Source organism: Gasterosteus aculeatus, chromosome 20, assembly GCF_964276395.1.
Source record: "Gasterosteus aculeatus chromosome 20, fGasAcu3.hap1.1, whole genome shotgun sequence".
In the NCBI taxonomy this organism is placed as follows: Eukaryota; Metazoa; Chordata; class Actinopteri; order Perciformes; family Gasterosteidae; genus Gasterosteus; species Gasterosteus aculeatus.
This window is the reverse complement of record NC_135707.1, coordinates 5,843,541-5,870,630: the sequence shown is the minus strand read 5'-3', so window position 1 is coordinate 5,870,630 and position 27,090 is coordinate 5,843,541. Positions and strand designations below refer to the sequence as shown.

Below are 27,090 nucleotides of genomic sequence, written 5' to 3'. Positions count from 1 at the left end.
ACCTTCAAACATGAATAATGAAGGACATCTGTGCTCCACTTTCATGACAGTGAACTGAACAAAAAGGAGATGACCTCTATGACCGTTACACAATCAATAGGGAAATACACTGTGGTGGTGTTGGGGTGCATCTTGTGTCACTGATTAATTAGCCACACAGAATGTTCCTCCTTTTCAGCTTCAGCGTCTCAGAAAGAGCTTCTGCATTTGTTTATGATGTGCTTAAATATAGCATTAGTGTTTCTCAGTCCCTCTGTTAACTTCCTGTTCTCACATTGAGCTACTCATTTATTTTACATTTAATACATTGTTTATTTCTTCTCTCTGAAGAATGAGTGAAATAAAATGAAATAACCGACAACATTTTCATTGCTGGAAGGAGCTTTTATTTCTGTGCAATGTACATTTAGGCATCTAAGTTGAAATATTTCACATCAATAGAGGGCATTCAAACAAGCTTTTATGGTGTAAATGAGAGAAGTATTTGGGCTCCGGTGCCTTACCCTGCTCACTCAGTCACTTCACTTCATAACAAAGGGCACTTTGGTAAAAGATGAGCTGCATTTCCCCTGCTGCTGCTGCCTGTCTGTCCTTCCTGCTTATTTGACTAATTCTACTAAGCATGTTTTTAGATATTTATTTCTCTTTCCTCCACCTTTAAAAAACACTTATTACATACAATGTGATGTTTTACTGTTTATGTGTCATTTGCACTTTCTGTAAAAGGAAATCCACCTCACACACAAACACTCAGCATCACATCTAAAACATGCATTTCTGCACTATATCGACCCCGTCGCTGAAGCTCACCCTGTTTATTAAGAAAAGAAGTCCCTCCATCGAGCTTCACGGCCCCTGACTCTCCCCCATTATTTCATGGACATTAGAGTAAACTGCAACATCCTCACCTCCACCCTCCTCCTTCAGCACACACTCTTCTGTCTCCTTATCTTCCCCTATGGCCTCCTCCTCCTCCTCCTCCTCCTCCTCCTCTTCCTGGCCCTCCATCACTTCACTGTCCTCAGCACCATCACTTTGCCTCTCCTCCGTTCCCTTGTTGTTGATCTCGGCGTACTCTGTATCTGGGGTCTCCCGCGTATCCTCGGCCCCTCCGGCACGCTTTCTTTTCACCAAGGAAAAGTCGATGTCCGAGTACTCCACGTCTCTGGGCTGCACGTCACCTTCTGGGCCGCGGATCCCGTCGCTTTCCGCTGCTTGATGAGGATCCATCTGTCGGTGAAAATCAGAAATCAGAAATCATTTGCATCGTAACACATGAAGCCTCTGCATCCAGGCAGCAACTGGTTTTACTTAAATCTGCAAGGTGTGAAATTCACCCTGAAACACTAAACTTATATCATCTGTAAGCCAACGAAATGATCAGGAATGTTTTTTAAGTGAGAGAAACTGAAGATAAACAATGGTAATGCATGTCAGGACTGACCTTTGAGCCCACATTTAACTAATATATTGTACACAGTAGTAGCCAGCTGTTAATATAAATACCAGTGGAACCGCTTGAGTGGTCACCATCTCCAGAGTCATTCCACCAGAGGTCTTCTGTTGGTTTCTGGGGAGAAAAAAGGTGAACAACCATTACATTTTTAATCAAAGTTTTTTTTAAGGCCAAAAACGTGATCTTCAATTAACCTTCAATTGTATTTTCCCACGACTGATAAACTTCGCTTGATTATAAACTCTATTTAAAGTAATTGTAACTGTTAACCATTTATTCTGTCATTTACTGTGACCAACTTAACAGTATAATTTGTTTATATAATTTTTGGCTTAAATATAGGACAGTAAAAATTGTCACTTCACAGAAGAATGTTAAGGGTCAAACGCCAACAAAGTGAACTGTCTTTTCTTTTAGTCTTGTTATGATCTATTTCCTGTGACCAGTTTTCCTCAGAAGTAAAACGGCATTCAGAATTGCTGAACTCACCTTTATGAAAAAATAAAGAACAGTTATGCAAGTAATACAAAAAACGTACCTGCAGCATTTTAGGGCCAAACAGCAGATGGTTGCTGAAAGAAGAATCCCGATGAAAAACGCAATGAGGACGTGCAGGTTTTTGAAGCTGATGAAAAATGAGCAAAGCAGATCTGGAATGCGGAGGAATAAATTAATTACATAAATAACAATGTTTTGCTCATGTTACAGAATAGTTGGAAAAATGATGTATTTAAATGTCATGTCGTGCCTGTGAAGGTCTGCTCTGCTTCCCGGGTCATATTGTTGCTCACACAATCACCAGGGGTTTGGTTACTGATCTTTGGAAATACTGCAAACAGAAAGAAAAAACTCAGGAACAAAGCGAACAATAAAGTAAAAGAACATGAAGAACCTTCAGACTGCAGCCTACTTACACGTCACGGTTACTTCAGCAGCTGTAGTCACATTAGTGATCCTTTGCTCCGCTGTACAGACGTACTGACCAGAACACTCTGCTGTCACATTAGAGATGAGAAGAGTTGCTGCTCCACTCACGTTGTGCAGGACATTTTTGATTGGAAGTTTAGTCCAGGTGACACGAGATGGAGGGAAACTATCTCCACTGCAGGTCAGACGGAGAACATCTCCTTCTTTAACCGCTGTGTTTCCGCTGATTACAGGTTTCTTCATATCTTCAGGAAAACATTTTATACAAACTTTTAGAATTTGTGAACAGAACATCTTTTTTTATAAAACTATTATGTTGGTTGAAGCCAAATAAGTAAGAACGAAAACTCCATTAAGACCAAAAATATTCAACAAGGAGCCTGAAAATCAAACAATATCTCTTCACTTTTATATGTTTTACAGCATTTGAAATTCATGACGCCACCGACTGCAAAACATACAAGATCACCGCTGATGAAAACCATCAACAATACATACTACATGTGGGAAAACCCTTTAGACATTACAGAGTAAAGGTGAGCATGAAGGTCAGTGATACTCACAGGTCACATTCAGAGTCACCGTCTCCTCTGTAGTGACGTCGTTGGTGAATCTGACCTTACAGGTCACATCGGTGCCGTGGTGTTCAGCTGAAGGGTTAAAGGTCAAAGTTAAGCTGCGTCTTCGTGTGACAGACGTCTCCACAGCAGTGATGGTTGCTGTGATGTGAGAGTCCTTCTCTCCTGCTCCTCTCCACGTCCAGGTGATCTCAGGATCCGATCCAGAGCAGAGACCAGGAGCAGTGCAGCTCAGTGTGGTCTGCTGCCCCTCTGTCAGAGGAGGAATCCCCACTGTGGGCTTCTGGGTCAGACCTGAAGGGAGAGCAGTCAGTGAGAGGACTCAGGGGAGCAGCCTGAAGCTCAACACTCACTTCAATCCAACATCTGTGGAACTTCTATCAGGAACTGATGCAGTTTGTACTGTTTGACCAAAGAGGTCAAAATGCAAAACATTGTTTCATGCTCCGTTCAGACTGTAAATACAGATTTTGTGATGATAATTATATTATATAAATACATTCATGAAGCTCTTCGTACCTTTGACAGAGATTTTTACTTTTTGAGTGAATGTCAATCCATTTTCTCTCTCATAATATAAACCGTTAACTCTGAGCTGATAAGATCCAGAGTCTGACTCAGTGAGGTCGTTGATGATGATGCTGCAGTTCTTCAGACGCACATCAGGCTCCAGCAGTGAAACTCGTTTTTTAAACCTGGCCTGAACTGTGTCGTTGTTCTTGTTGGAGTGAAATATCAAAACTGAATTAGCACATTTTGGTTTTAATGGTTCACATTTGTACCACAGCAGATGTTTGGGTGTAAAAGAAGAAGCAGTGGTGAAAGAACACTGTATGACCACACAGAGTCCAGCCTCTGCAGCTATTTTTCCTTCTCTGACGGTGATACAGTATTCACCATTAAAACAGCTTGTTATTGATCCATCTGTTAATACAAACAGAGAAAAAAAAGGGTTTGGGTTATTTTGATATGATAATAGACCATTTCAGTTAAATAAAAGACGAGAGAAAGAAACAGGGAAAGGACGTGTTTAAATCTACATATTACTCCATAATATTTAATAAATTGTAAGAGAAGGAAATATTTGAATTATTTTTCTTTTATAAAAATGTTTCAGAATAAATAGTTCAACACACATAACTTTTGGCAAACAAGTATATATATAGATATATATACCTATATATATCTATATATATATATATATAGATATATATATATATATATAGATAGATAGATAGATAGATAGATAGATAGATAGGATATATTTGTCCCACAGTTGCAAAGTGAGTCAACAGATGTTTCCATTGAGGACATTTATCAAAGCAAACTATTGCTGTGTACTTTGTTCACGTCTTAAATGTTGGCATCATAACTAGATTATAATAAAGATTCATACCTGTGGCAGCAGTGATGCGTCTCACAGAGAAGAGCAGAGTCGCACAGATGAGAACAAACATCCTGATTTGACGATGGAGACAGTCAGTCTCTTTTCCTTTAACAAGAACAAACGTTTAAATGTGGTCATTTAAGTCCGGTGCCGCTTGTTTCACGTCTCTTGGTCTGGTTCTCCTGCTCTCTTCTCACCACGCTGATCTCTGCCGAGCGTCTCTGAACTCACTCTTCCTCTTTGTCTTCTTCCTCTTCTACTTCCTTCCTCTTCGCGGAACAACTCATTTAAAGGAAGTTTCTCTTTATACTGTGCTACATATATATAAATATGTGTGTATAAGAAATACATCTTGTGTGTATATTTGGTGGGTTTTGTCGCTAAAGCCAGACTTCAGAGCATTGTTTCACAAAATCTTTATTCTACTGCAGTTTGTTCACTAAAGAATAATTTAATGGTGTTTTCTATGGACTTAATGTCTAATAACATGAATTAATTAGATAAACCACTAATGTACATATGATACTATCTATTCATAGTGAATATGTTAATAATGTGCAACTTTAACACTGAAAAACAAAATAAAGGAACAGTAAAAAGGAGAAGTACGATGTGTGTCTGAGAAAATGTCACACCTTAAGAAACTAGTTCTGAAGTGATGAAACATTTAAACATTGACTTTCTTTCTTTGAGACAGTTGATCATGATCATAACCATAAAGTACATGTTAGTGTGTCCACGTGTTCATCAACGTGTTAGTGTGTCCATGTGTACATCTGTGTGGGTCTAAATTTTAGTGTTTGTTTACATGTCTACATGTGTGTGTGTGTTGTGCGTTTATCTGAGTCATGGCTGCTTCCTGAGCTGCTCCAGCTGGACGTTCGTCGGTCGACTCTCAAACTCGTCCTGATGAAGTCTTCTCAGGCTGGAGAAAGACGGGGGAAGAAATGTGAGGACCATCATCACAATGTGAAGTGAAAGGAGCAGATTTGTGTTTGTCGACACCTAACCCCTAATTGCTCCCTGGGCAAATTCACGACCCCCTCTTAATTTAAGCTGACCAGCTGGCTTGACATCCAATGACTCAATTATGTTGCCACCCGTCCCTTAAGAGACGGGTGGAGACCAAACTCCAGTGCTGAGTGAGAAGCTGCGGGTGGTGGGGGTTAACGCGTCCACCATCTCCTGGATCACTGACTGCCGTGTCCTGTCTGAGGTGGTGGTCAGTGATATTGGAGCCCCACAGGGGACTGTCCGGTCTCCTTTCCTGTTCACTTTGTACACCACTTGTCAGGGATTGCGGGAGGTAGGACTCAGACGCAGAGTTAAAGATCACGAGGGACTTTAATTGTCAAAAAGGTTAAAGCAAAAGGCCAAGGGGCAAAACGGGAGACAGGAACTGCAAACGACGAGAGACAAGGACATGCGTGGCGAAAGACAATGACGCGACAAGTGACAACAGACACACATGGCTTAAATACACTAGGGAGGTGCAGGTGATTGGACACAGGTGGAAACTATTAGACGATCACAGGGGATGACATGACAAGGCAGGAAGTGAAGTTACCCGGGGACACGAGTGGCAGAAAACTACAAAATATAACATGAAGTGAACCACACCGTGACACCACTGACGTACAACTCGGCGGCATGCCATCTGCAGAAGATCTCTGATGACTCTGCAGTGGTGTACGAGGGACGGACGCGAGGAGTACAGGGCCGTAGTGGAGGACTTTGTGGAGTGGGCCGGTAGAAATCACCTAAGGAATACAAGAGCCTGGGTGTCTCATCGACAGCTGAACTGGAAGGCCAACATCAACGCCGTGTACAAAAAGGGGATGAGTCAACTCTTTTTCTTGAGGAAACTTCGACCCTTTAATGTGTGCACCAAGATGTTGGAGATGTTGTACCAGTCTGTTGTGGCCAGTGCTCTGTACTTCCCAACAAGAGCATCCTGAACAGGTGGTGGAAAGGAGGACAGTGAAAAACCTGTTGTCCATATTGGACAACCAGGACCACCCTCTTTACCACCTACTGCAGGGACAGCGGAGCACCTTCTCCAACAGGCTGATCCAGCTCCACTGTCACAAGGACGGATACAGGAAAACATTCCTGCCAACTGCAGTAAGACTGTACAACAAGGCACTTCTGGCTAAATCCGTGTTTATTTGAACAACAACACTACTGTCTTAATTTAATTTTCTAATTTAATTTAATACATATTCCACTGTACATAGGCCTTTCATTTTATTTGATATGTTCTGCTCTGCTATTTTATACTGTACCGTGTATATATTGTGCATTTTTCATTTCTCACTTTATTGACTGTACTGCTGCTATTGCGGGGGGGTTAATGACATTTTTTAAGTAGCTCTATCTATCTAAAAATACCGAATCGTCCCGTATTTTAGAATAAAATAGCACATCCTGTCTTGAATGAATACAGGACGGGGTTTGTCCCGTACTTTCCGAGTTGGCTTCTAATGCGGACCGAACAATCCCACGCGAATTCTGTGAAGACCTATAAAAAAGTCCTATTCAGCCCCTGATTGGGTAATACTCGCTGCCATCGTTGGTTTGATTGGCTACGAGCCTGAAACAAACCAATCAGAGTCAGAGGCGGGCGGGTCTCTGGACGGAGGTCGATTTGTCCCACTCTGAAGCGAAAGCGGATGCGGAGAGTGTGAGGAATCAATCTTAACACTTTAATGAAAACATGTTTAGGTTGTGATTTACCACCATTGTTACGTCATTGGGCCTGTGGTCATCGTAGGGTGACCAGTGCCTTGTCCGGTGTTACACCCCAACTGGTTTTTAAACCTACTGGTTTCCCAACGCGTGCGTGTGTGTGTTTACTCCACAGCAGAAGACGTGTCCGCCTGTTTGCTGATTCGTCACACATTTCACAAACAAATTGCCGAAAATCTTTTAAACGCATCACAAATGCATTGCAGCGTTTACGATTTTATGAGTGAGCACTACATCACAGCCACGTAGGGAGACATTTATTTAAGAAAATATATTAAAGGAACGATCGGATTGACCTGGATTCGAACCCTGAGGGCCAAAACATCAAAACACCAACCTGGCGGCTCTAAGTGAGTCAGTGAGCAAAAAACTTTGCCATTACGTGACGTTTACCACAGCCACTTACAAAATAATACAGTTAAGAAAATATATATTAAACGATTGATCTGACCAGGATTCGAACCCCATGGACCAAAACACTAAAACGATGGAAGGATGAGCGCACTATACGCTAGCAGGGGTCTTCAACGTTCTTCAGGCCGAGGACCCCCAAACTGATGGCGAGATGGAGCAGCGACCCCGATTCTACGGAGTTTGGTCCGCGATCTTTAGACGTGAGCACAAACGCGATCTGATTGGCTGGTGCCCGGGCAGTCATATTTGCATAGAAGGTGCTGTGAGTGAACCGGTCGGTGCCCATCTTGAGAGAGCTGCTGTGGGAAGCTGAATGTGTGTGTTGCGGACTGAAGGATAACGTCTTCTGGATGTTAGATTCATGTTAATTTGTATTTAAATTCAATTCTTATTCTGAAGACAATTTTTTTTTTTTTAATTGTCTTATTACCAAAAACTTTGCGACCCCCTGTTGAAGACCTCTGCGCTACGATATGATGTATTTGGTGTTATCAATGTATTAAGTTGATCACATCAGGATGCAGGAAACCTTTTGGTGTAGTGGATCTACGTCTTAGAACACTTCCAAAGAAATTCATGGACTCAGGTTTGTCTTTATTTCTTTCCTTTAATATTATTAATAATATCAATATGTTGTCATGTGCATTCAGATGTTATTGTACAATAAATTAAACTTGCCAAATGTGTTTGAAAGCATGACCGAATTACGCAGAGCATGTGTGTATGCATGCCAAAGTCCAGGGAGATGTGCATGATGACTGGATAAGATTAAACGGACTGCTGTGTGATCACGTGTATTTATCTAAAATATAGTGAATTAGAATTAAATACAGGTCTATGATATGAGCTTGTTTTAAAGAAATCCCTCTTGTTTAAGCAAAATAAATTAAGATTACATTTCGGTTGAATGCATATGTAATAGTTCAAATGGTTTGAGATAAATCCTGCTAAAATGGCTGAACTACGCCACCTGCTGTTACTAAGTGGTACATATGGACCAAAGGACAGGGAGGATTGTGGTAAATCCTCCATAGAATTGATGACAGAAACTGAGACAGGTGATCCACAATTTCTTTGTGTCCGTTGTGTTTTATCAGCTCCAGAAGCTGATATTAAACAGCCAGAAGACACCTAAAAGTGGTTACACTTATTGAAAACTGACAGCGAACGGGTAAAACGGTTAATTATTACGAGCACAGACAAATGTATGTGAAAGACATGTAGAAAAGAGATGAGCTCCTATTAATTTACTAATATATAATAATGTACTCAGCAGTGAAAGGCTTTAGGAAATTAGATATACTTCAAAATAAACAGTAATGAAAAATAAAATTGTATTTTTAGGATTTAAAGATGGAAATAAGAAGAAAGAACCACCTGATCATTTTGATCACATTATTTCTGGGCCACCTAATCATTGATACCCCAACTGTGATAAACACCATCTCCAAATCAAATCATGTCATATTGGTCATGAATTAAAGAATATGAGAACATCAATCAAATATGTGGTGAAAATTAAATTCAAGTTGTGGGTTTGAAAAGCGCTTCTACTGATACGATCAATCAACTCGCTAATTAAGTAAAACCAGAAGTTTCAATGTTTCAACAAAGATTATTTACAGTCATGCGTTATGGGACTACTTTAATATTAATAACAGTCCAAAGCGGGATATAAATTACAGTTAAATTAAAAGAAGTCTAGGAACCATTTTCATGAACCTTCATGCATGTTGAAGAAGGAACAGAAGAACCATCTTGTTGATCCCTCAGTGGAAGCTGATGCTTCTTAGTTCAGAGGTTGAGCGATGACATCATACTCTGGGGATTGGTGGGTTTTCTGCAGTGACATGTAAGTTCTGTCCTCTTGGTTTGGCGTCACTTTTTTCCTTGTGTTCCTTTGGAGAGAAGAAAGAGTGAGACATGACGTGTTGTCTCAAGGTCTCCGCTGCATCGACGTAGTGATCAAAGAACCACATGATGAAGTAGAGACGTACCAGAGAAACATCAAGAGGATCATGCAGATGATATTCACAACGAGAGAAACAACAGCGATCACCATCCAGGGAATCTCTGCACACGGTCCATGTTGATCTAATATTACAAATGACATAATGTAGTTTAGTGTTATTAAAGTTGTAAATAGTCAACCGGTGTTAGCTGTTAATGACAAGACACCAAAAATGACAAATTCATCAATAATACGTCACATTACAGCAGATGGTGGGATTTCTATTAAAAGTGAAGGCTTTTAATTCTATTGGAATGGATTATTTCATAGAACTTAACAAGTTATTCTTTAAATCCATCAATAGAGTCTAAACTATCTCTGTGTGTGTTCATCGTCCTGCTCTCCTGAGGTTATGATGCTTAATGTGTGTTTCACTTAACTAACTTCGTTGCTGATGAAATACTCAACAAAAGTGTTGTTGTTGTTAGTGCAGTGATGACGGAATACTGTGTGAGTAAACACACACACACACACACACACACACACACACTGGTTAATTAAATAAATAACAATGTATTGCTGCTTCTTCATGTTAAAGAATAGTTGGAAAGATGATGTATTTAAATGTCATGTCGTGCCTGTGAGGGTCTGCTCTGCTTCCCCGGTCACATTGTTGCTCACACACTCACCAGGGGTTTGGTTACTGATCTTTGGAGAAACTGCAAACAGAAAGAAAAAACTCAAGAACAAAGCGAACAATAAAGTAAAAGAACATCAATTCAGGAAAACATTTTTTACAAACTTTTTAGAATTTGTGAACAGAACATCTTTTTTTATCAAACTATTATGTTGGTTGAAGCCAAATAAGTAAGAACGAAAACTCCATTAAGACCAAAAATATTCAACAAGGAGCCTGAAAATCAAACAATATCTCTTCACTTTCATATGTTTTACAGCATTTGAAATTCATGACGCCACCGACTGCAAAACATACAACAAGATCACCGCTGATGAAAACCATCAACAACACATACTACATGTGGGAAAACCCTTCAGACATTACAGAGTAAAGGTGAGCATGAAGGTCAGTGATACTCACAGGTCACATTCAGAGTCTCCGTCTCCTCTGTAGTGATGTCGTTGGTGAATCTGACCTTACAGGTCACATCGGTGCCGTGGTGTTCAGCTGAAGGGTTAAAGGTCAAAGTTGAGCTGCGTCTCTGTGTGACAGAAGTCAGGTGCTCGGTCTTCACAGCAGTGATGGTTGCTGTGATGTGAGAGTCCTTCTCTCCTGCTCCTCTCCACGTCCAGGTGATCTCAGGATCCGATCCAGAGCAGAGACCAGGAGCAGTGCAGCTCAGTGTGGTCTGCTGCCCCTCTGTCAGAGGAGGAATCCCCACTGTGGGCTTCTGGGTCAGACCTGAAGGGAGAGCAGTCAGTGAGAGGACTCAGGGGAGCAGCCTGAAGCTCAACACTCACTTCAATCCAACATCTGTGGAACTTCTATCAGGAACTGATGCAGTTTGTACTGTTTGACCAAAGAGGTCAAAATGCAAAACATTGTTTCATGCTCCGTTCAGACTGTAAATACAGATTTTGTGATGATAATTATATTATATAAATACATTCATGAAGCTCTTCGTACCTTTGACAGAGATTTTTACTTTTTGAGTGAATGTCAATCCATTTGCTTTCCTATTATTTACACCTTCAACTCTGAGCTGATAAGATCCAGAGTCTGACTCAGTGAGGTCGTTGATGATGATGCTGCAGTTCTTCAGACGCACATCAGGCTCCAGCAGTGAAACTCGTTTTTTAAACCTGGCCTGAACTGTGTCGTTGTTCTTGTTGGAGTGAAATATCAAAACTGGATTAGCACATTTTTGTTTTAATGGTTCACATTTGTTCCACAGCAGATGTTCGGGTGTAAAAGAAGCAGCAGTGGTGAAAGAACACGGTATGACCACACAGAGTCCAGCCTCTGCAGCTATTTTTCCTTCTCTGACGGTAATACAGTATTCACCATTAAAACAGCTTGTTATTGATCCATCTGTTAATACAAACAGAGAAAAAAAAGGGTTTGGGTTATTTTGATATGATAATAGACCATTTCAGTTAAATAAAAGACGAGAGAAAGAAACAGGGAAAGGACGTGTTTAAATCTACATATTACTCCATAATATTTAATAAATTGTAAGAGAAGGAAATATTTGAATTATTTTTCTTTTATAAAAATGTTTCAGAATAAATAGTTCAACACACATAACTTTTGGCAAACAAGTATATATATATATATATATATATATATATATATATATATATAGATAGATAGATAGATAGATAGATAGATAGATAGATAGATAGATAGATAGATAGATAGATAGATAGATAGATAGATAGATAGGATATATTTGTCCCACAGTTGCAAAGTGAGTCAACAGATGTTTCCATTGAGGACATTTATCAAAGCAAACTATTGCTGTGTACTTTGTTCACGTCTTAAATGTTGGCATCATAACTAGATTATAATAAAGATTCATACCTGTGGCAGCAGTGATGCGTCTCACAGAGAAGAGCAGAGTCGCACAGATGAGAACAAACATCCTGATTTGACGATGGAGACAGTCAGTCTCTTTTCCTTTAACAAGAACAAACGTTTAAATGTGGTCATTTAAGTCCGGTGCCGCTTGTTTCACGTCTCTTGGTCTGGTTCTCCTGCTCTCTTCTCACCACGCTGATCTCTGCCGAGCGTCTCTGAACTCACTCTTCCTCTTTGTCTTCTTCCTCTTCTACTTCCTTCCTCTTCGCGGAACAACTCATTTAAAGGAAGTTTCTCTTTATACTGTGCTACATATATATAAATATGTGTGTATAAGAAATACATCTTGTGTGTATATTTGGTGGGTTTTGTCGCTAAAGCCAGACTTCAGAGCATTGTTTCACAAAATCTTTATTCTACTGCAGTTTGTTCACTAAAGAATAATTTAATGGTGTTTTCTATGGACTTAATGTCTAATAACATGAATTAATTAGATAAACCACTAATGTACATATGATACTATCTATTCATAGTGAATATGTTAATAATGTGCAACTTTAACACTGAAAAACAAAATAAAGGAACAGTAAAAAGGAGAAGTACGATGTGTGTCTGAGAAAATGTGACACCTTAAGAAACTAGTTCTGAAGTGATGAAACATTTAAACATTGACTTTCTTTCTTTGAGACAGTTGATCATGATCATAACCATAAAGTACATGTTAGTGTGTCCACGTGTTCATCAACGTGTTAGTGTGTCCATGTGTACATCTGTGTGGGTCTAAATTTTAGTGTTTGTTTACATGTCTACATGTGTGTGTGTGTTGTGCGTTTATCTGAGTCATGGCTGCTTCCTGAGCTGCTCCAGCTGGACGTTCGTCGGTCGACTCTCAAACTCGTCCTGATGAAGTCTTCTCAGGCTGGAGAAAGACGGGGGAAGAAATGTGAGGACCATCATCACAATGTGAAGTGAAAGGAGCAGATTTGTGTTTGTCGACACCTAACCCCTAATTGCTCCCTGGGCAAATTCACGACCCCCTCTTAATTTAAGCTGACCAGCTGGCTTGACATCCAATGACTCAATTATGTTGCCACCCGTCCCTTAAGAGACGGGTGGAGACCAAACTCCAGTGCTGAGTGAGAAGCTGCGGGTGGTGGGGGTTAACGCGTCCACCATCTCCTGGATCACTGACTGCCGTGTCCTGTCTGAGGTGGTGGTCAGTGATATTGGAGCCCCACAGGGGACTGTCCGGTCTCCTTTCCTGTTCACTTTGTACACCACTTGTCAGGGATTGCGGGAGGTAGGACTCAGACGCAGAGTTAAAGATCACGAGGGACTTTAATTGTCAAAAAGGTTAAAGCAAAAGGCCAAGGGGCAAAACGGGAGACAGGAACTGCAAACGACGAGAGACAAGGACATGCGTGGCGAAAGACAATGACGCGACAAGTGACAACAGACACACATGGCTTAAATACACTAGGGAGGTGCAGGTGATTGGACACAGGTGGAAACTATTAGACGATCACAGGGGATGACATGACAAGGCAGGAAGTGAAGTTACCCGGGGACACGAGTGGCAGAAAACTACAAAATATAACATGAAGTGAACCACACCGTGACACCACTGACGTACAACTCGGCGGCATGCCATCTGCAGAAGATCTCTGATGACTCTGCAGTGGTGTACGAGGGACGGACGCGAGGAGTACAGGGCCGTAGTGGAGGACTTTGTGGAGTGGGCCGGTAGAAATCACCTAAGGAATACAAGAGCCTGGGTGTCTCATCGACAGCTGAACTGGAAGGCCAACATCAACGCCGTGTACAAAAAGGGGATGAGTCAACTCTTTTTCTTGAGGAAACTTCGACCCTTTAATGTGTGCACCAAGATGTTGGAGATGTTGTACCAGTCTGTTGTGGCCAGTGCTCTGTACTTCCCAACAAGAGCATCCTGAACAGGTGGTGGAAAGGAGGACAGTGAAAAACCTGTTGTCCATATTGGACAACCAGGACCACCCTCTTTACCACCTACTGCAGGGACAGCGGAGCACTTTCTCCAACAGGCTGATCCAGCTCCACTGTCACAAGGACGGATACAGGAAAACGTTCCTGCCAACTGCAGTAAGACTGTACAACAAGGCACTTCTGGCTAAATCCGTGTTTATTTGAACAACAACACTACTGTCTTAATTTAATTTTCTAATTTAATTTAATACATATTCCACTGTACATAGGCCTTTCATTTTATTTGATATGTTCTGCTCTGCTATTTTATACTGTACCGTGTATATATTGTGCATTTTTCATTTCTCACTTTATTGACTGTACTGCTGCTATTGCGGGGGGGTTAATGACATTTTTTAAGTAGCTCTATCTATCTAAAAATACCGAATCGTCCCGTATTTTAGAATAAAATAGCACATCCTGTCTTGAATGAATACAGGACGGGGTTTGTCCCGTACTTTCCGAGTTGGCTTCTAATGCGGACCGAACAATCCCACGCGAATTCTGTGAAGACCTATAAAAAAGTCCTATTCAGCCCCTGATTGGGTAATACTCGCTGCCATCGTTGGTTTGATTGGCCACGAGCCTGAAACAAACCAATCAGAGTCAGAGGCGGGCGGGTCTCTGGACGGAGGTCGATTTGTCCCACTCTGAAGCGAAAGCGGATGCGGAGAGTGTGAGGAATCAATCTTAACACTTTAATGAAAACATGTTTAGGTTGTGATTTACCACCATTGTTACGTCATTGGGCCTGTGGTCATCGTAGGGTGACCAGTGCCTTGTCCGGTGTTACACCCCAACTGGTTTTTAAACCTACTGGTTTCCCAACGCGTGCGTGTGTGTGTTTACTCCACAGCAGCAGACGTGTCCGCCTGTTTGCTGATTCGTCACACATTTCACAAACAAATTGCCGAAAATCTTTTAAACGCATCACAAATGCATTGCAGCGTTTAGGATTCTATGAGTGAGCACTACATCACAGCCACGTAGGGAGACATTTATTTAAGAAAATATATTAAAGGAACGATCGGATTGACCTGGATTCGAACCCTGAGGGCCAAAACATCAAAACACCAACCTGGCGGCTCTAAGTGAGTCAGTGAGCAAAAAACTTTGCCATTACGTGACGTTTACCACAGCCACTTACAAAATAATACAGTTAAGAAAATATATATTAAACGATTGATCTGACCAGGATTCGAACCCCATGGACCAAAACACTAAAACGATGGAAGGATGAGCGCACTATACGCTAGCAGGGGTCTTCAACGTTCTTCAGGCCGAGGACCCCCAAACTGATGGCGAGATGGAGCAGCGACCCCGATTCTACGGAGTTTGGTCCGCGATCTTTAGACGTGAGCACAAACGCGATCTGATTGGCTGGTGCCCGGGCAGTCATATTTGCATAGAAGGTGCTGTGAGTGAACCGGTCGGTGCCCATCTTGAGAGAGCTGCTGTGGGAAGCTGAATGTGTGTGTTGCGGACTGAAGGATAACGTCTTCTGGATGTTAGATTCATGTTAATTTGTATTTAAATTCAATTCTTATTCTGAAGACAATTTTTTTTTTTTAATTGTCTTATTACCAAAAACTTTGCGACCCCCTGTTGAAGACCTCTGCGCTACGATATGATGTATTTGGTGTTATCAATGTATTAAGTTGATCACATCAGGATGCAGGAAACCTTTTGGTGTAGTGGATCTACGTCTTAGAACACTTCCAAAGAAATTCATGGACTCAGGTTTGTCTTTATTTCTTTCCTTTAATATTATTAATAATATCAATATGTTGTCATGTGCATTCAGATGTTATTGTACAATAAATTAAACTTGCCAAATGTGTTTGAAAGCATGACCGAATTACGCAGAGCATGTGTGTATGCATGCCAAAGTCCAGGGAGATGTGCATGATGACTGGATAAGATTAAACGGACTGCTGTGTGATCACGTGTATTTATCTAAAATATAGTGAATTAGAATTAAATACAGGTCTATGATATGAGCTTGTTTTAAAGAAATCCCTCTTGTTTAAGCAAAATAAATTAAGATTACATTTCGGTTGAATGCATATGTAATAGTTCAAATGGTTTGAGATAAATCCTGCTAAAATGGCTGAACTACGCCACCTGCTGTTACTAAGTGGTACATATGGACCAAAGGACAGGGAGGATTGTGGTAAATCCTCCATAGAATTGATGACAGAAACTGAGACAGGTGATCCACAATTTCTTTGTGTCCGTTGTGTTTTATCAGCTCCAGAAGCTGATATTAAACAGCCAGAAGACACCTAAAAGTGGTTACACTTATTGAAAACTGACAGCGAACGGGTAAAACGGTTAATTATTACGAGCACAGACAAATGTATGTGAAAGACATGTAGAAAAGAGATGAGCTCCTATTAATTTACTAATATATAATAATGTACTCAGCAGTGAAAGGCTTTAGGAAATTAGATATACTTCAAAATAAACAGTAATGAAAAATAAAATTGTATTTTTAGGATTTAAAGATGGAAATAAGAAGAAAGAACCACCTGATCATTTTGATCACATTATTTCTGGGCCACCTAATCATTGATACCCCAACTGTGATAAACACCATCTCCAAATCAAATCATGTCATATTGGTCATGAATTAAAGAATATGAGAACATCAATCAAATATGTGGTGAAAATTAAATTCAAGTTGTGGGTTTGAAAAGCGCTTCTACTGATACGATCAATCAACTCGCTAATTAAGTAAAACCAGAAGTTTCAATGTTTCAACAAAGATTATTTACAGTCATGCGTTATGGGACTACTTTAATATTAATAACAGTCCAAAGCGGGATATAAATTACAGTTAAATTAAAAGAAGTCTAGGAACCATTTTCATGAACCTTCATGCATGTTGAAGAAGGAACAGAAGAACCATCTTGTTGATCCCTCAGTGGAAGCTGATGCTTCTTAGTTCAGAGGTTGAGCGATGACATCATACTCTGGGGATTGGTGGGTTTTCTGCAGTGACATGTAAGTTCTGTCCTCTTGGTTTGGCGTCACTTTTTTCCTTGTGTTCCTTTGGAGAGAAGAAAGAGTGAGACATGACGTGTTGTCTCAAGGTCTCCGCTGCATCGACGTAGTGATCAAAGAACCACATGATGAAGTAGAGACGTACCAGAGAAACATCAAGAGGATCATGCAGATGATATTCACAACGAGAGAAACAACAGCGATCACCATCCAGGGAATCTCTGCACACGGTCCATGTTGATCTAATATTACAAATGACATAATGTAGTTTAGTGTTATTAAAGTTGTAAATAGTCAACCGGTGTTAGCTGTTAATGACAAGACACCAAAAATGACAAATTCATCAATAATACGTCACATTACAGCAGATGGTGGGATTTCTATTAAAAGTGAAGGCTTTTAATTCTATTGGAATGGATTATTTCATAGAACTTAACAAGTTATTCTTTAAATCCATCAATAGAGTCTAAACTATCTCTGTGTGTGTTCATCGTCCTGCTCTCCTGAGGTTATGATGCTTAATGTGTGTTTCACTTAACTAACTTCGTTGCTGATGAAATACTCAACAAAAGTGTTGTTGTTGTTAGTGCAGTGATGACGGAATACTGTGTGAGTAAACACACACACACACACACACACACACACACACTGGTTAATTAAATAAATAACAATGTATTGCTGCTTCTTCATGTTAAAGAATAGTTGGAAAGATGATGTATTTAAATGTCATGTCGTGCCTGTGAGGGTCTGCTCTGCTTCCCCGGTCACATTGTTGCTCACACACTCACCAGGGGTTTGGTTACTGATCTTTGGAGAAACTGCAAACAGAAAGAAAAAACTCAAGAACAAAGCGAACAATAAAGTAAAAGAACATCAATTCAGGAAAACATTTTTTACAAACTTTTTAGAATTTGTGAACAGAACATCTTTTTTTATCAAACTATTATGTTGGTTGAAGCCAAATAAGTAAGAACGAAAACTCCATTAAGACCAAAAATATTCAACAAGGAGCCTGAAAATCAAACAATATCTCTTCACTTTCATATGTTTTACAGCATTTGAAATTCATGACGCCACCGACTGCAAAACATACAACAAGATCACCGCTGATGAAAACCATCAACAACACATACTACATGTGGGAAAACCCTTCAGACATTACAGAGTAAAGGTGAGCATGAAGGTCAGTGATACTCACAGGTCACATTCAGAGTCTCCGTCTCCTCTGTAGTGATGTCGTTGGTGAATCTGACCTTACAGGTCACATCGGTGCCGTGGTGTTCAGCTGAAGGGTTAAAGGTCAAAGTTGAGCTGCGTCTCTGTGTGACAGAAGTCAGGTGCTCGGTCTTCACAGCAGTGATGGTTGCTGTGATGTGAGAGTCCTTCTCTCCTGCTCCTCTCCACGTCCAGGTGATCTCAGGATCCGATCCAGAGCAGAGACCAGGAGCAGTGCAGCTCAGTGTGGTCTGCTGCCCCTCTGTCAGAGGAGGAATCCCCACTGTGGGCTTCTGGGTCAGACCTGAAGGGAGAGCAGTCAGTGAGAGGACTCAGGGGAGCAGCCTGAAGCTCAACACTCACTTCAATCCAACATCTGTGGAACTTCTATCAGGAACTGATGCAGTTTGTACTGTTTGACCAAAGAGGTCAAAATGCAAAACATTGTTTCATGCTCCGTTCAGACTGTAAATACAGATTTTGTGATGATAATTATATTATATAAATACATTCATGAAGCTCTTCGTACCTTTGACAGAGATTTTTACTTTTTGAGTGAATGTCAATCCATTTGCTTTCCTATTATTTACACCTTCAACTCTGAGCTGATAAGATCCAGAGTCTGACTCAGTGAGGTCGTTGATGATGATGCTGCAGTTCTTCAGACGCACATCAGGCTCCAGCAGTGAAACTCGTTTTTTAAACCTGGCCTGAACTGTGTCGTTGTTCTTGTTGGAGTGAAATATCAAAACTGGATTAGCACATTTTTGTTTTAATGGTTCACATTTGTTCCACAGCAGATGTTCGGGTGTAAAAGAAGCAGCAGTGGTGAAAGAACACGGTATGACCACACAGAGTCCAGCCTCTGCAGCTATTTTTCCTTCTCTGACGGTAATACAGTATTCACCATTAAAACAGCTTGTTATTGATCCATCTGTTAATACAAACAGAGAAAAAAAAGGGTTTGGGTTATTTTGATATGATAATAGACCATTTCAGTTAAATAAAAGACGAGAGAAAGAAACAGGGAAAGGACGTGTTTAAATCTACATATTACTCCATAATATTTAATAAATTGTAAGAGAAGGAAATATTTGAATTATTTTTCTTTTATAAAAATGTTTCAGAATAAATAGTTCAACACACATAACTTTTGGCAAACAAGTATATATATATATATATATATATATATATATATATATATATATATATATATATATATATATAGATAGATAGATAGATAGATAGATAGATAGATAGATAGATAGATAGATAGATAGATAGATAGATAGATAGATAGATAGATAGGATATATTTGTCCCACAGTTGCAAAGTGAGTCAACAGATGTTTCCATTGAGGACATTTATCAAAGCAAACTATTGCTGTGTACTTTGTTCACGTCTTAAATGTTGGCATCATAACTAGATTATAATAAAGATTCATACCTGTGGCAGCAGTGATGCGTCTCACAGAGAAGAGCAGAGTCGCACAGATGAGAACAAACATCCTGATTTGACGATGGAGACAGTCAGTCTCTTTTCCTTTAACAAGAACAAACGTTTAAATGTGGTCATTTAAGTCCGGTGCCGCTTGTTTCACGTCTCTTGGTCTGGTTCTCCTGCTCTCTTCTCACCACGCTGATCTCTGCCGAGCGTCTCTGAACTCACTCTTCCTCTTTGTCTTCTTCCTCTTCTACTTCCTTCCTCTTCGCGGAACAACTCATTTAAAGGAAGTTTCTCTTTATACTGTGCTACATATATATAAATATGTGTGTATAAGAAATACATCTTGTGTGTATATTTGGTGGGTTTTGTCGCTAAAGCCAGACTTCAGAGCATTGTTTCACAAAATCTTTATTCTACTGCAGTTTGTTCACTAAAGAATAATTTAATGGTGTTTTCTATGGACTTAATGTCTAATAACATGAATTAATTAGATAAACCACTAATGTACATATGATACTATCTATTCATAGTGAATATGTTAATAATGTGCAACTTTAACACTGAAAAACAAAATAAAGGAACAGTAAAAAGGAGAAGTACGATGTGTGTCTGAGAAAATGTGACACCTTAAGAAACTAGTTCTGAAGTGATGAAACATTTAAACATTGACTTTCTTTCTTTGAGACAGTTGATCATGATCATAACCATAAAGTACATGTTAGTGTGTCCACGTGTTCATCAACGTGTTAGTGTGTCCATGTGTACATCTGTGTGGGTCTAAATTTTAGTGTTTGTTTACATGTCTACATGTGTGTGTGTGTTGTGCGTTTATCTGAGTCATGGCTGCTTCCTGAGCTGCTCCAGCTGGACGTTCGTCGGTCAACTCTCAAACTCGTCCTGATGAAGTCTTCTCAGGCTGGAGAAAGACGGGGGAAGAAATGTGAGGACCATCATCACAATGTGAAGTGAAAGGAGCAGATTTGTGTTTGTCGACACCTAACCCCTAATTGCTCCCTGGGCAAATTCACGACCCCCTCTTAATTTAAGCTGACCAGCTGGCTTGACATCCAATGACTCAATTATGTTGCCACCCGTCCCTTAAGAGACGGGTGGAGACCAAACTCCAGTGCTGAGTGAGAAGCTGCGGGTGGTGGGGGTTAACGCGTCCACCATCTCCTGGATCACTGACTGCCGTGTCCTGTCTGAGGTGGTGGTCAGTGATATTGGAGCCCCACAGGGGACTGTCCGGTCTCCTTTCCTGTTCACTTTGTACACCACTTGTCAGGGATTGCGGGAGGTAGGACTCAGACGCAGAGTTAAAGATCACGAGGGACTTTAATTGTCAAAAAGGTTAAAGCAAAAGGCCAAGGGGCAAAACGGGAGACAGGAACTGCAAACGACGAGAGACAAGGACATGCGTGGCGAAAGACAATGACGCGACAAGTGACAACAGACACACATGGCTTAAATACACTAGGGAGGTGCAGGTGATTGGACACAGGTGGAAACTATTAGACGATCACAGGGGATGACATGACAAGGCAGGAAGTGAAGTTACCCGGGGACACGAGTGGCAGAAAACTACAAAATATAACATGAAGTGAACCACACCGTGACACCACTGACGTACAACTCGGCGGCATGCCATCTGCAGAAGATCTCTGATGACTCTGCAGTGGTGTACGAGGGACGGACGCGAGGAGTACAGGGCCGTAGTGGAGGACTTTGTGGAGTGGGCCGGTAGAAATCACCTAAGGAATACAAGAGCCTGGGTGTCTCATCGACAGCTGAACTGGAAGGCCAACATCAACGCCGTGTACAAAAAGGGGATGAGTCAACTCTTTTTCTTGAGGAAACTTCGACCCTTTAATGTGTGCACCAAGATGTTGGAGATGTTGTACCAGTCTGTTGTGGCCAGTGCTCTGTACTTCCCAACAAGAGCATCCTGAACAGGTGGTGGAAAGGAGGACAGTGAAAAACCTGTTGTCCATATTGGACAACCAGGACCACCCTCTTTACCACCTACTGCAGGGACAGCGGAGCACCTTCTCCAACAGGCTGATCCAGCTCCACTGTCACAAGGACGGATACAGGAAAACGTTCCTGCCAACTGCAGTAAGACTGTACAACAAGGCACTTCTGGCTAAATCCGTGTTTATTTGAACAACAACACTACTGTCTTAATTTAATTTTCTAATTTAATTTAATACATATTCCACTGTACATAGGCCTTTCATTTTATTTGATATGTTCTGCTCTGCTATTTTATACTGTACCGTGTATATATTGTGCATTTTTCATTTCTCACTTTATTGACTGTACTGCTGCTATTGCGGGGGGGTTAATGACATTTTTTAAGTAGCTCTATCTATCTAAAAATACCGAATCGTCCCGTATTTTAGAATAAAATAGCACATCCTGTCTTGAATGAATTCAGGACGGGGTTTGTCCCGTACTTTCCGAGTTGGCTTCTAATGCGGACCGAACAATCCCACCCAAATTCTGTGAAGACAAATAAAAAAGTCCTATTCAGCCCCTGATTGGGTAATACTCGCTGCCATCGTTGGTTTGATTGGCTACGAGCCTGAAACAAACCAATCAGAGTCAGAGGCGGGCGGGTCTCTGGACGGAGGTCGATTTGTCCCACTCTGAAGCGAAAGCGGATGCGGAGAGTGTGAGGAATCAATCTTAACACTTTAATGAAAACATGTTTAGGTTGTGATTTACCACCATTGTTACGTCATTGGGCCTGTGGTCATCGTAGGGTGACCAGTGCCTTGTCCGGTGTTACACCCCAACTGGTTTTTAAACCTACTGGTTTCCCAACGCGTGCGTGTGTGTGTTTACTCCACAGCAGCAGACGTGTCCGCCTGTTTGCTGATTCGTCACACATTTCACAAACAAATTGCCGAAAATCTTTTAAACGCATCACAAATGCATTGCAGCGTTTACGATTTTATGAGTGAGCACTACATCACAGCCACGTAGGGAGACATTTATTTAAGAAAATATAATAAAGGAACGATCGGATTGACCTGGATTCGAACCCTGAGGGCCAAAACATCAAAACACCAACCTGGCGGCTCTAAGTGAGTCAGTGAGCAAAAAACTTTGCCATTACGTGACGTTTACCACAGCCACTTACAAAATAATACAGTTAAGAAAATATATATTAAACAATTGATCTGACCAGGATTCAAACCCCATGGACCAAAACACTAAAACGATGGAAGGATGAGCGCACTATACGCTAGCAGGGGTCTTCAACGTTCTTCAGGCCGAGGACCCCCAAACTGATGGCGAGATGGAGCAGCGACCCCGATTCTACGGAGTTTGCTCCGCGATCTTTAGACGTGAGCACAAACGCGATCTGATTGGCTGGTGCCCGTGCAGTCATATTTGCATAGAAGGTGCTGTGAGTGAACCGGTCGGTGCCCATCTTGAGAGAGCTGCTGTGGGAAGCTGAATGTGTGTGTTGCGGACTGAAGGATAACGTCTTTTGGATGTTAGATTCATGTTAATTTGTATTTAAATTCAATTCTTATTCTGAAGACAATTTTTTTTTTTTTAATTGTCTTATTACCAAAAACTTTGCGACCCCCTGTTGAAGACCTCTGCGCTACGATGTGATGTATTTGGTGTTATCAATGTATTAAGTTGATCACATCAGGATGCAGGAAACCTTTTGGTGTAGTGGATCTACGTCTTAGAACACTTCCAAAGAAATTCATGGACTCAGATTTGTCTTTATTTCTTTCCTTTAATATTATTAATAATGTCAATATGTTGTCATGTGCATTCATGTGCATAGTCATTGTACAATAAATTAAACTTGCCAAATGTGTTTGAAAGCATGACCGAATTACGCAGAGCATGTGTGTATGCATGCCAAAGTCCAGTGAGATCTGCTTGATGACTGGATAAGATTAAACGGACTGCTGTGTAATCACGTGTATTTATCTAAAATATAGTGAATTAGAATTAAATACAGGTCTATGATATGAGCTTGTTTTAAAGAAATCCCTCTTGTTTAAGCAAAATAAATTAAGATTACATTTCGGTTGAATGCATATGTAATAGTTCAAATGGTTTGAGATAAATCCTGCTAAAATGGCTGAACTACGCCACCTGCTGTTACTAAGTGGTACATATGGACCAAAGGACAGGGAGGATTGTGGTAAATCCTCCATAGAATTGATGACAGAAACTGAGACAGGCGATCCACAATTTCTTTGTGTCCGTTGTGTTTTATCAGCTCCAGAAGCTGATATTAAACAGCCAGAAGACACCTAAAAGTGGTTACACTTATTGAAAACTGACAGCGAACGGGTAAAACGGTTAATTATTACGAGCACAGACAAATGTATGTGAAAGACATGTAGAAAAGAGATGAGCTCCTATTAATTTACTAATATATAATAATGTACTCAGCAGTGAAAGGCTTTAGGAAATTAGATATACTTAAAAATAAACAGTAATGAAAAATAAAATTGTATTTTTAGGATTTAAAGATGGATATAAGAAGAAAGAACCACATGATCATTTTGATCACATTATTTCTGGGCCACCTAATCATTGATACCCCAACTGTGATAAACACCATCTCCAAATCAAATTATGTTATATTGGTCATGAATTAAAGAATATGAGAACATCAATCAAATATGTGGTGAAAATTAAATTCAAGTTGTGGGTTTGAAAAGCGCTTCTACTGATACGATCAATCAACTCGCTAATAAAGTAAAACCAGAAGTTTCAATGTTTCAACAAAGATTATTTACAGTCATGCGTTATGGGACTACTTTAATAATAATAACAGTCCAAAGCGGGATATAGATTACAGTTAAATCAAAAGGAGTCTAGGAACCATTTTCATGAACCTTCATGCATGTTGAAGAAGGAACAGAAGAACCATCTTGTTGATCCCTCAGTGGAAGCTGATGCTTCTTAGTTCAGAGGTCGAGCGATGACATCATACTCTGGGGATTGGTGGGTTTTCTGCAGTGACATGTAAGTTCTGTCCTCTTGGTTTGGCGTCACTTTTTTCCTTGTGTTCCTTTGGAGAGAAGAAAGAGTGAGACATGACGTGTTGTCTCAAGGTCTCCGCTGCATCGACGTAGTGATCAAAGAACCACATGATGAAGTAGAGACGTACCAGAGAAACATCAAGAGGATCATGCAGATGATGTTCACAACGAGAGAAACAACAGCGATCACCATCCAGGGAATCTCTGGACCGCGTTGATCTAATATTACAAATGACACAATGTAGTTTAGTGTTATTAAAGTTGTAAATAGTCAACCGGTGTTAGCTGTTAATGACAAGACACCAAAAATGACAAATTCATCAATAATACGTCACATTACAGCAGATGGTGGGATTTCTATTAAAAGTGAAGGCTTTTAATTCTATTGGAATGGATTATTTCATAGAACTTAACAAGTTATTCTTTAAATCCATCAATAGAGTCTAAACTATCTCTGTGTGTGTTCATCGTCCTGCTCTCCTGAGGTTATGATGCTTAATGTGTGTTTCACTTAACTAACTTGGTTGCTGATGAAATACTCAACAAAAGTGTTGTTGTTGTTAGTGCAGTGATGACGGAATACTGTGTGAGTAAACACACACACACACACACACACACACACACACACACACTGGTTAATTAAATAAATAACAATGTATTGCTGCTTCTTCATGTTAAAGAATAGTTGGAAAGATGATGTATTTAAATGTCATGTCGTGCCTGTGAGGGTCTGCTCTGCTTCCCCGGTCACATTGTTGCTCACACAATCACCAGCGGTTTGGTTACTGATCTTTGGAGAAACTGCAAACAGAAAGAAAAAACTCAAGAACAAAGCGAACAATAAAGTAAAAGAACATGAATTCAGGAAAACATTTTTTACAAACTTTTAGAATTTGTGAACAGAACATCTTTTTTTATCAAACTATTATGTTGGTTGAAGCCAAATAAGTAAGAACGAAAACTCCATTAAGACCAAAAATATTCAACAAGGAGCATGAAAATCAAACAATATCTCTTCACTTTTATATGTTTTACAGCATTTGAAATTCATGACGCCACCGACTGCAAAACATACAACAAGATATATTGCATAATATTTAATAAATGGTGAGAGAAGGAAATACTTGGACTGTTTGTTTAATAAAACCTGTTTTCAGAATTATTATTTCTTCACACATTGTAACTTTTTGTTAGATCATTTTATACATTATATTACATTTTATCAAAGCAAACTATTGCTGTGTACTTTGTTCACGTCTTAAATGTTGGCATCATAACTAGATTATAATAAAGATTCATACCTGTGGCAGCAGTGATGCGTCTCACAGAGAAGAGCAGAGTCGCACAGATGAGAACAAACATCCTGATTTGACGATGGAGACAGTCAGTCTCTTTTCCTTTAACAAGAACAAACGTTTAAATGTGGTCATTTAAGTCCGGTGCCGCTTGTTTCACGTCTCTTGGTCTGTTCTCCTGCTCTCTTCTCACCACGCTGATCTCTGCCGAGCGTCTCTGATCTCACTCTTCCTCTTCGTCTTCGTTCCTCTTTGGGGAACAACTCATTTAAAGGAAGTTTCTCTTCACACTACTAACCTGTGCTACATATATATAAATATGTGTGTATAAGAAATACATGCATATATTTTGGGGGCATTGTTTCACAAAATCTTTTTTTCTACTGCAGTTTGTTCACTAAAGAACCATTTAATGCTGTTTTCTTTGGACTTATTGTCTCACAACATGAATTAATTAGATAAACAACTGATGTACATATGATACTATCTATTCATAATGAATAACATGTTGATAATGTGCAACTTTAACACTAAAAATAAAATAAAGGAACAGTAAAAAGGAGAAGTACAATGTGTTTCTGAGAAAATGTGACACCTTAACAAATACGTAATCTAGCATCTCTACTTCTACAGAGAAACACACAATGTAACACATGCATGTGCATAGTGGGGGCAGGGTGCATGTGAGTGATTTGTATTATGACAATATGTTTAGTCGTTAAAGTGCGTGAAATATATGCAGCTTAACATTTTTGTTGCAGCTGCAGACACATATATTTGAGAAAGCGTTTTTTCATAGATGAAGAGTTTATTGGGAAACTTCTTAAAGTTGTGTTCTCAGAAAGTTCTCTGACACTTAGCGATCATAACTATATTTAGCTCTTATAAATTTAGTCTTTTTAGCTTCTGTACTCTTCATATTGAACAATCACAACAAACCTGCCCACATTGCTGAATGTACCAGAGAGGAAGAAACTTTGTTTTGTATTTAAAAACTAATGAGAACAATCCAAACAAAAAACAAAGAATGTGTTTAAGAAGACAAGTTGATTTTCTGAACACAATTAAATGCTAGGCTCTTTAACTAAATGCTAACTTAC

General features: G+C 40.1%; 3 protein-coding genes and 1 long non-coding RNA gene across 6 annotated transcripts; all 4 read right to left on the bottom strand.

The window, feature by feature from the left end:
* Positions 1-363: 363 nt before the first annotated feature.
* On the bottom strand, positions 364-12,217 carry LOC144389519 (sialic acid-binding Ig-like lectin 8). 3 transcript variants are annotated; one of them, XM_078094704.1, is made up of 8 exons: positions 12,004-12,217; positions 11,107-11,511; positions 10,561-10,881; positions 2,371-2,628; positions 2,205-2,285; positions 1,995-2,106; positions 1,507-1,570; positions 364-1,230 (listed from the first exon to the last, which is right to left on the bottom strand). In XM_078094704.1, the coding sequence occupies exons 1-8, from the start codon at positions 12,062-12,064 to the stop codon at positions 847-849; spliced, it is 1,686 nt and encodes a 561-aa protein (XP_077950830.1). In that variant the 5' UTR covers positions 12,065-12,217; the 3' UTR covers positions 364-846. The 3 variants fall into 3 exon arrangements, with proteins under 3 accessions (XP_077950830.1, XP_077950831.1, XP_077950832.1); XM_078094705.1 differs by lacking the exons at positions 10,561-10,881; positions 11,107-11,511; positions 12,004-12,217 and adding exons at positions 2,947-3,255; positions 3,481-3,885; positions 4,358-4,582; XM_078094706.1 differs by lacking the exons at positions 2,205-2,285; positions 2,371-2,628 and adding an exon at positions 10,100-10,180.
* Positions 8,084-9,646, bottom strand: LOC144389522 (uncharacterized). Its single transcript, XR_013453634.1, has 2 exons — positions 9,508-9,646; positions 8,084-9,408 (listed from the first exon to the last, which is right to left on the bottom strand). It is a non-coding gene; the product is annotated as an uncharacterized LOC144389522 (long non-coding RNA).
* Positions 12,218-15,728: 3,511 nt separating the features above from the next.
* Positions 15,729-19,882, bottom strand: LOC120810300 (sialic acid-binding Ig-like lectin 14). The gene is made up of 6 exons (XM_078094724.1): positions 19,669-19,882; positions 18,752-19,156; positions 18,206-18,526; positions 17,796-17,825; positions 17,153-17,249; positions 15,729-17,053 (listed from the first exon to the last, which is right to left on the bottom strand). The coding sequence occupies exons 1-6, from the start codon at positions 19,727-19,729 to the stop codon at positions 16,945-16,947; spliced, it is 1,023 nt and encodes a 340-aa protein (XP_077950850.1). The 5' UTR covers positions 19,730-19,882; the 3' UTR covers positions 15,729-16,944.
* Positions 19,883-24,456: 4,574 nt separating this feature from the next.
* Positions 24,457-26,204, bottom strand: LOC144389521 (uncharacterized). The gene is made up of 4 exons (XM_078094725.1): positions 25,997-26,204; positions 25,416-25,496; positions 24,824-24,914; positions 24,457-24,724 (listed from the first exon to the last, which is right to left on the bottom strand). Exons 1-4 carry the CDS (start codon positions 26,055-26,057, stop codon positions 24,616-24,618), a joined length of 342 nt encoding a protein of 113 aa, XP_077950851.1. The 5' UTR covers positions 26,058-26,204; the 3' UTR covers positions 24,457-24,615.
* Positions 26,205-27,090: the final 886 nt, after the last annotated feature.

Coding starts and splice junctions, on each gene's coding strand:
- LOC144389519 (XM_078094704.1), bottom strand. CDS start 12,064: ATGTTTGTTCTCATCTGTGCGACTCTGCTCTTCTCTGTGAGACGCATC. Junction 11,512..12,003: donor ACGCATCACTGCTGCCACAG/GTATGAATCTTT, acceptor TTGTATTAACAG/ATGGATCAATAACAAGCTGT. Junction 2,629..10,560: donor GGAGACTCTGAATGTGACCT/GTGAGTATCACT, acceptor GTTTTCCTGAAG/ATATGAAGAAACCTGTAATC.
- LOC120810300 (XM_078094724.1), bottom strand. CDS start 19,729: ATGTTTGTTCTCATCTGTGCGACTCTGCTCTTCTCTGTGAGACGCATC. Junction 18,527..18,751: donor AGTAAAAATCTCTGTCAAAG/GTACGAAGAGCT, acceptor CTCTCCCTTCAG/GTCTGACCCAGAAGCCCACA. Junction 17,826..18,205: donor GGAGACTCTGAATGTGACCT/GTGAGTATCACT, acceptor TTCTGTTTGCAG/TTTCTCCAAAGATCAGTAAC.
- LOC144389521 (XM_078094725.1), bottom strand. CDS start 26,057: ATGTTTGTTCTCATCTGTGCGACTCTGCTCTTCTCTGTGAGACGCATC. Junction 25,497..25,996: donor ACGCATCACTGCTGCCACAG/GTATGAATCTTT, acceptor TTCTGTTTGCAG/TTTCTCCAAAGATCAGTAAC. Junction 24,915..25,415: donor AGCAGAGCAGACCCTCACAG/GCACGACATGAC, acceptor TTGTAATATTAG/ATCAACGCGGTCCAGAGATT.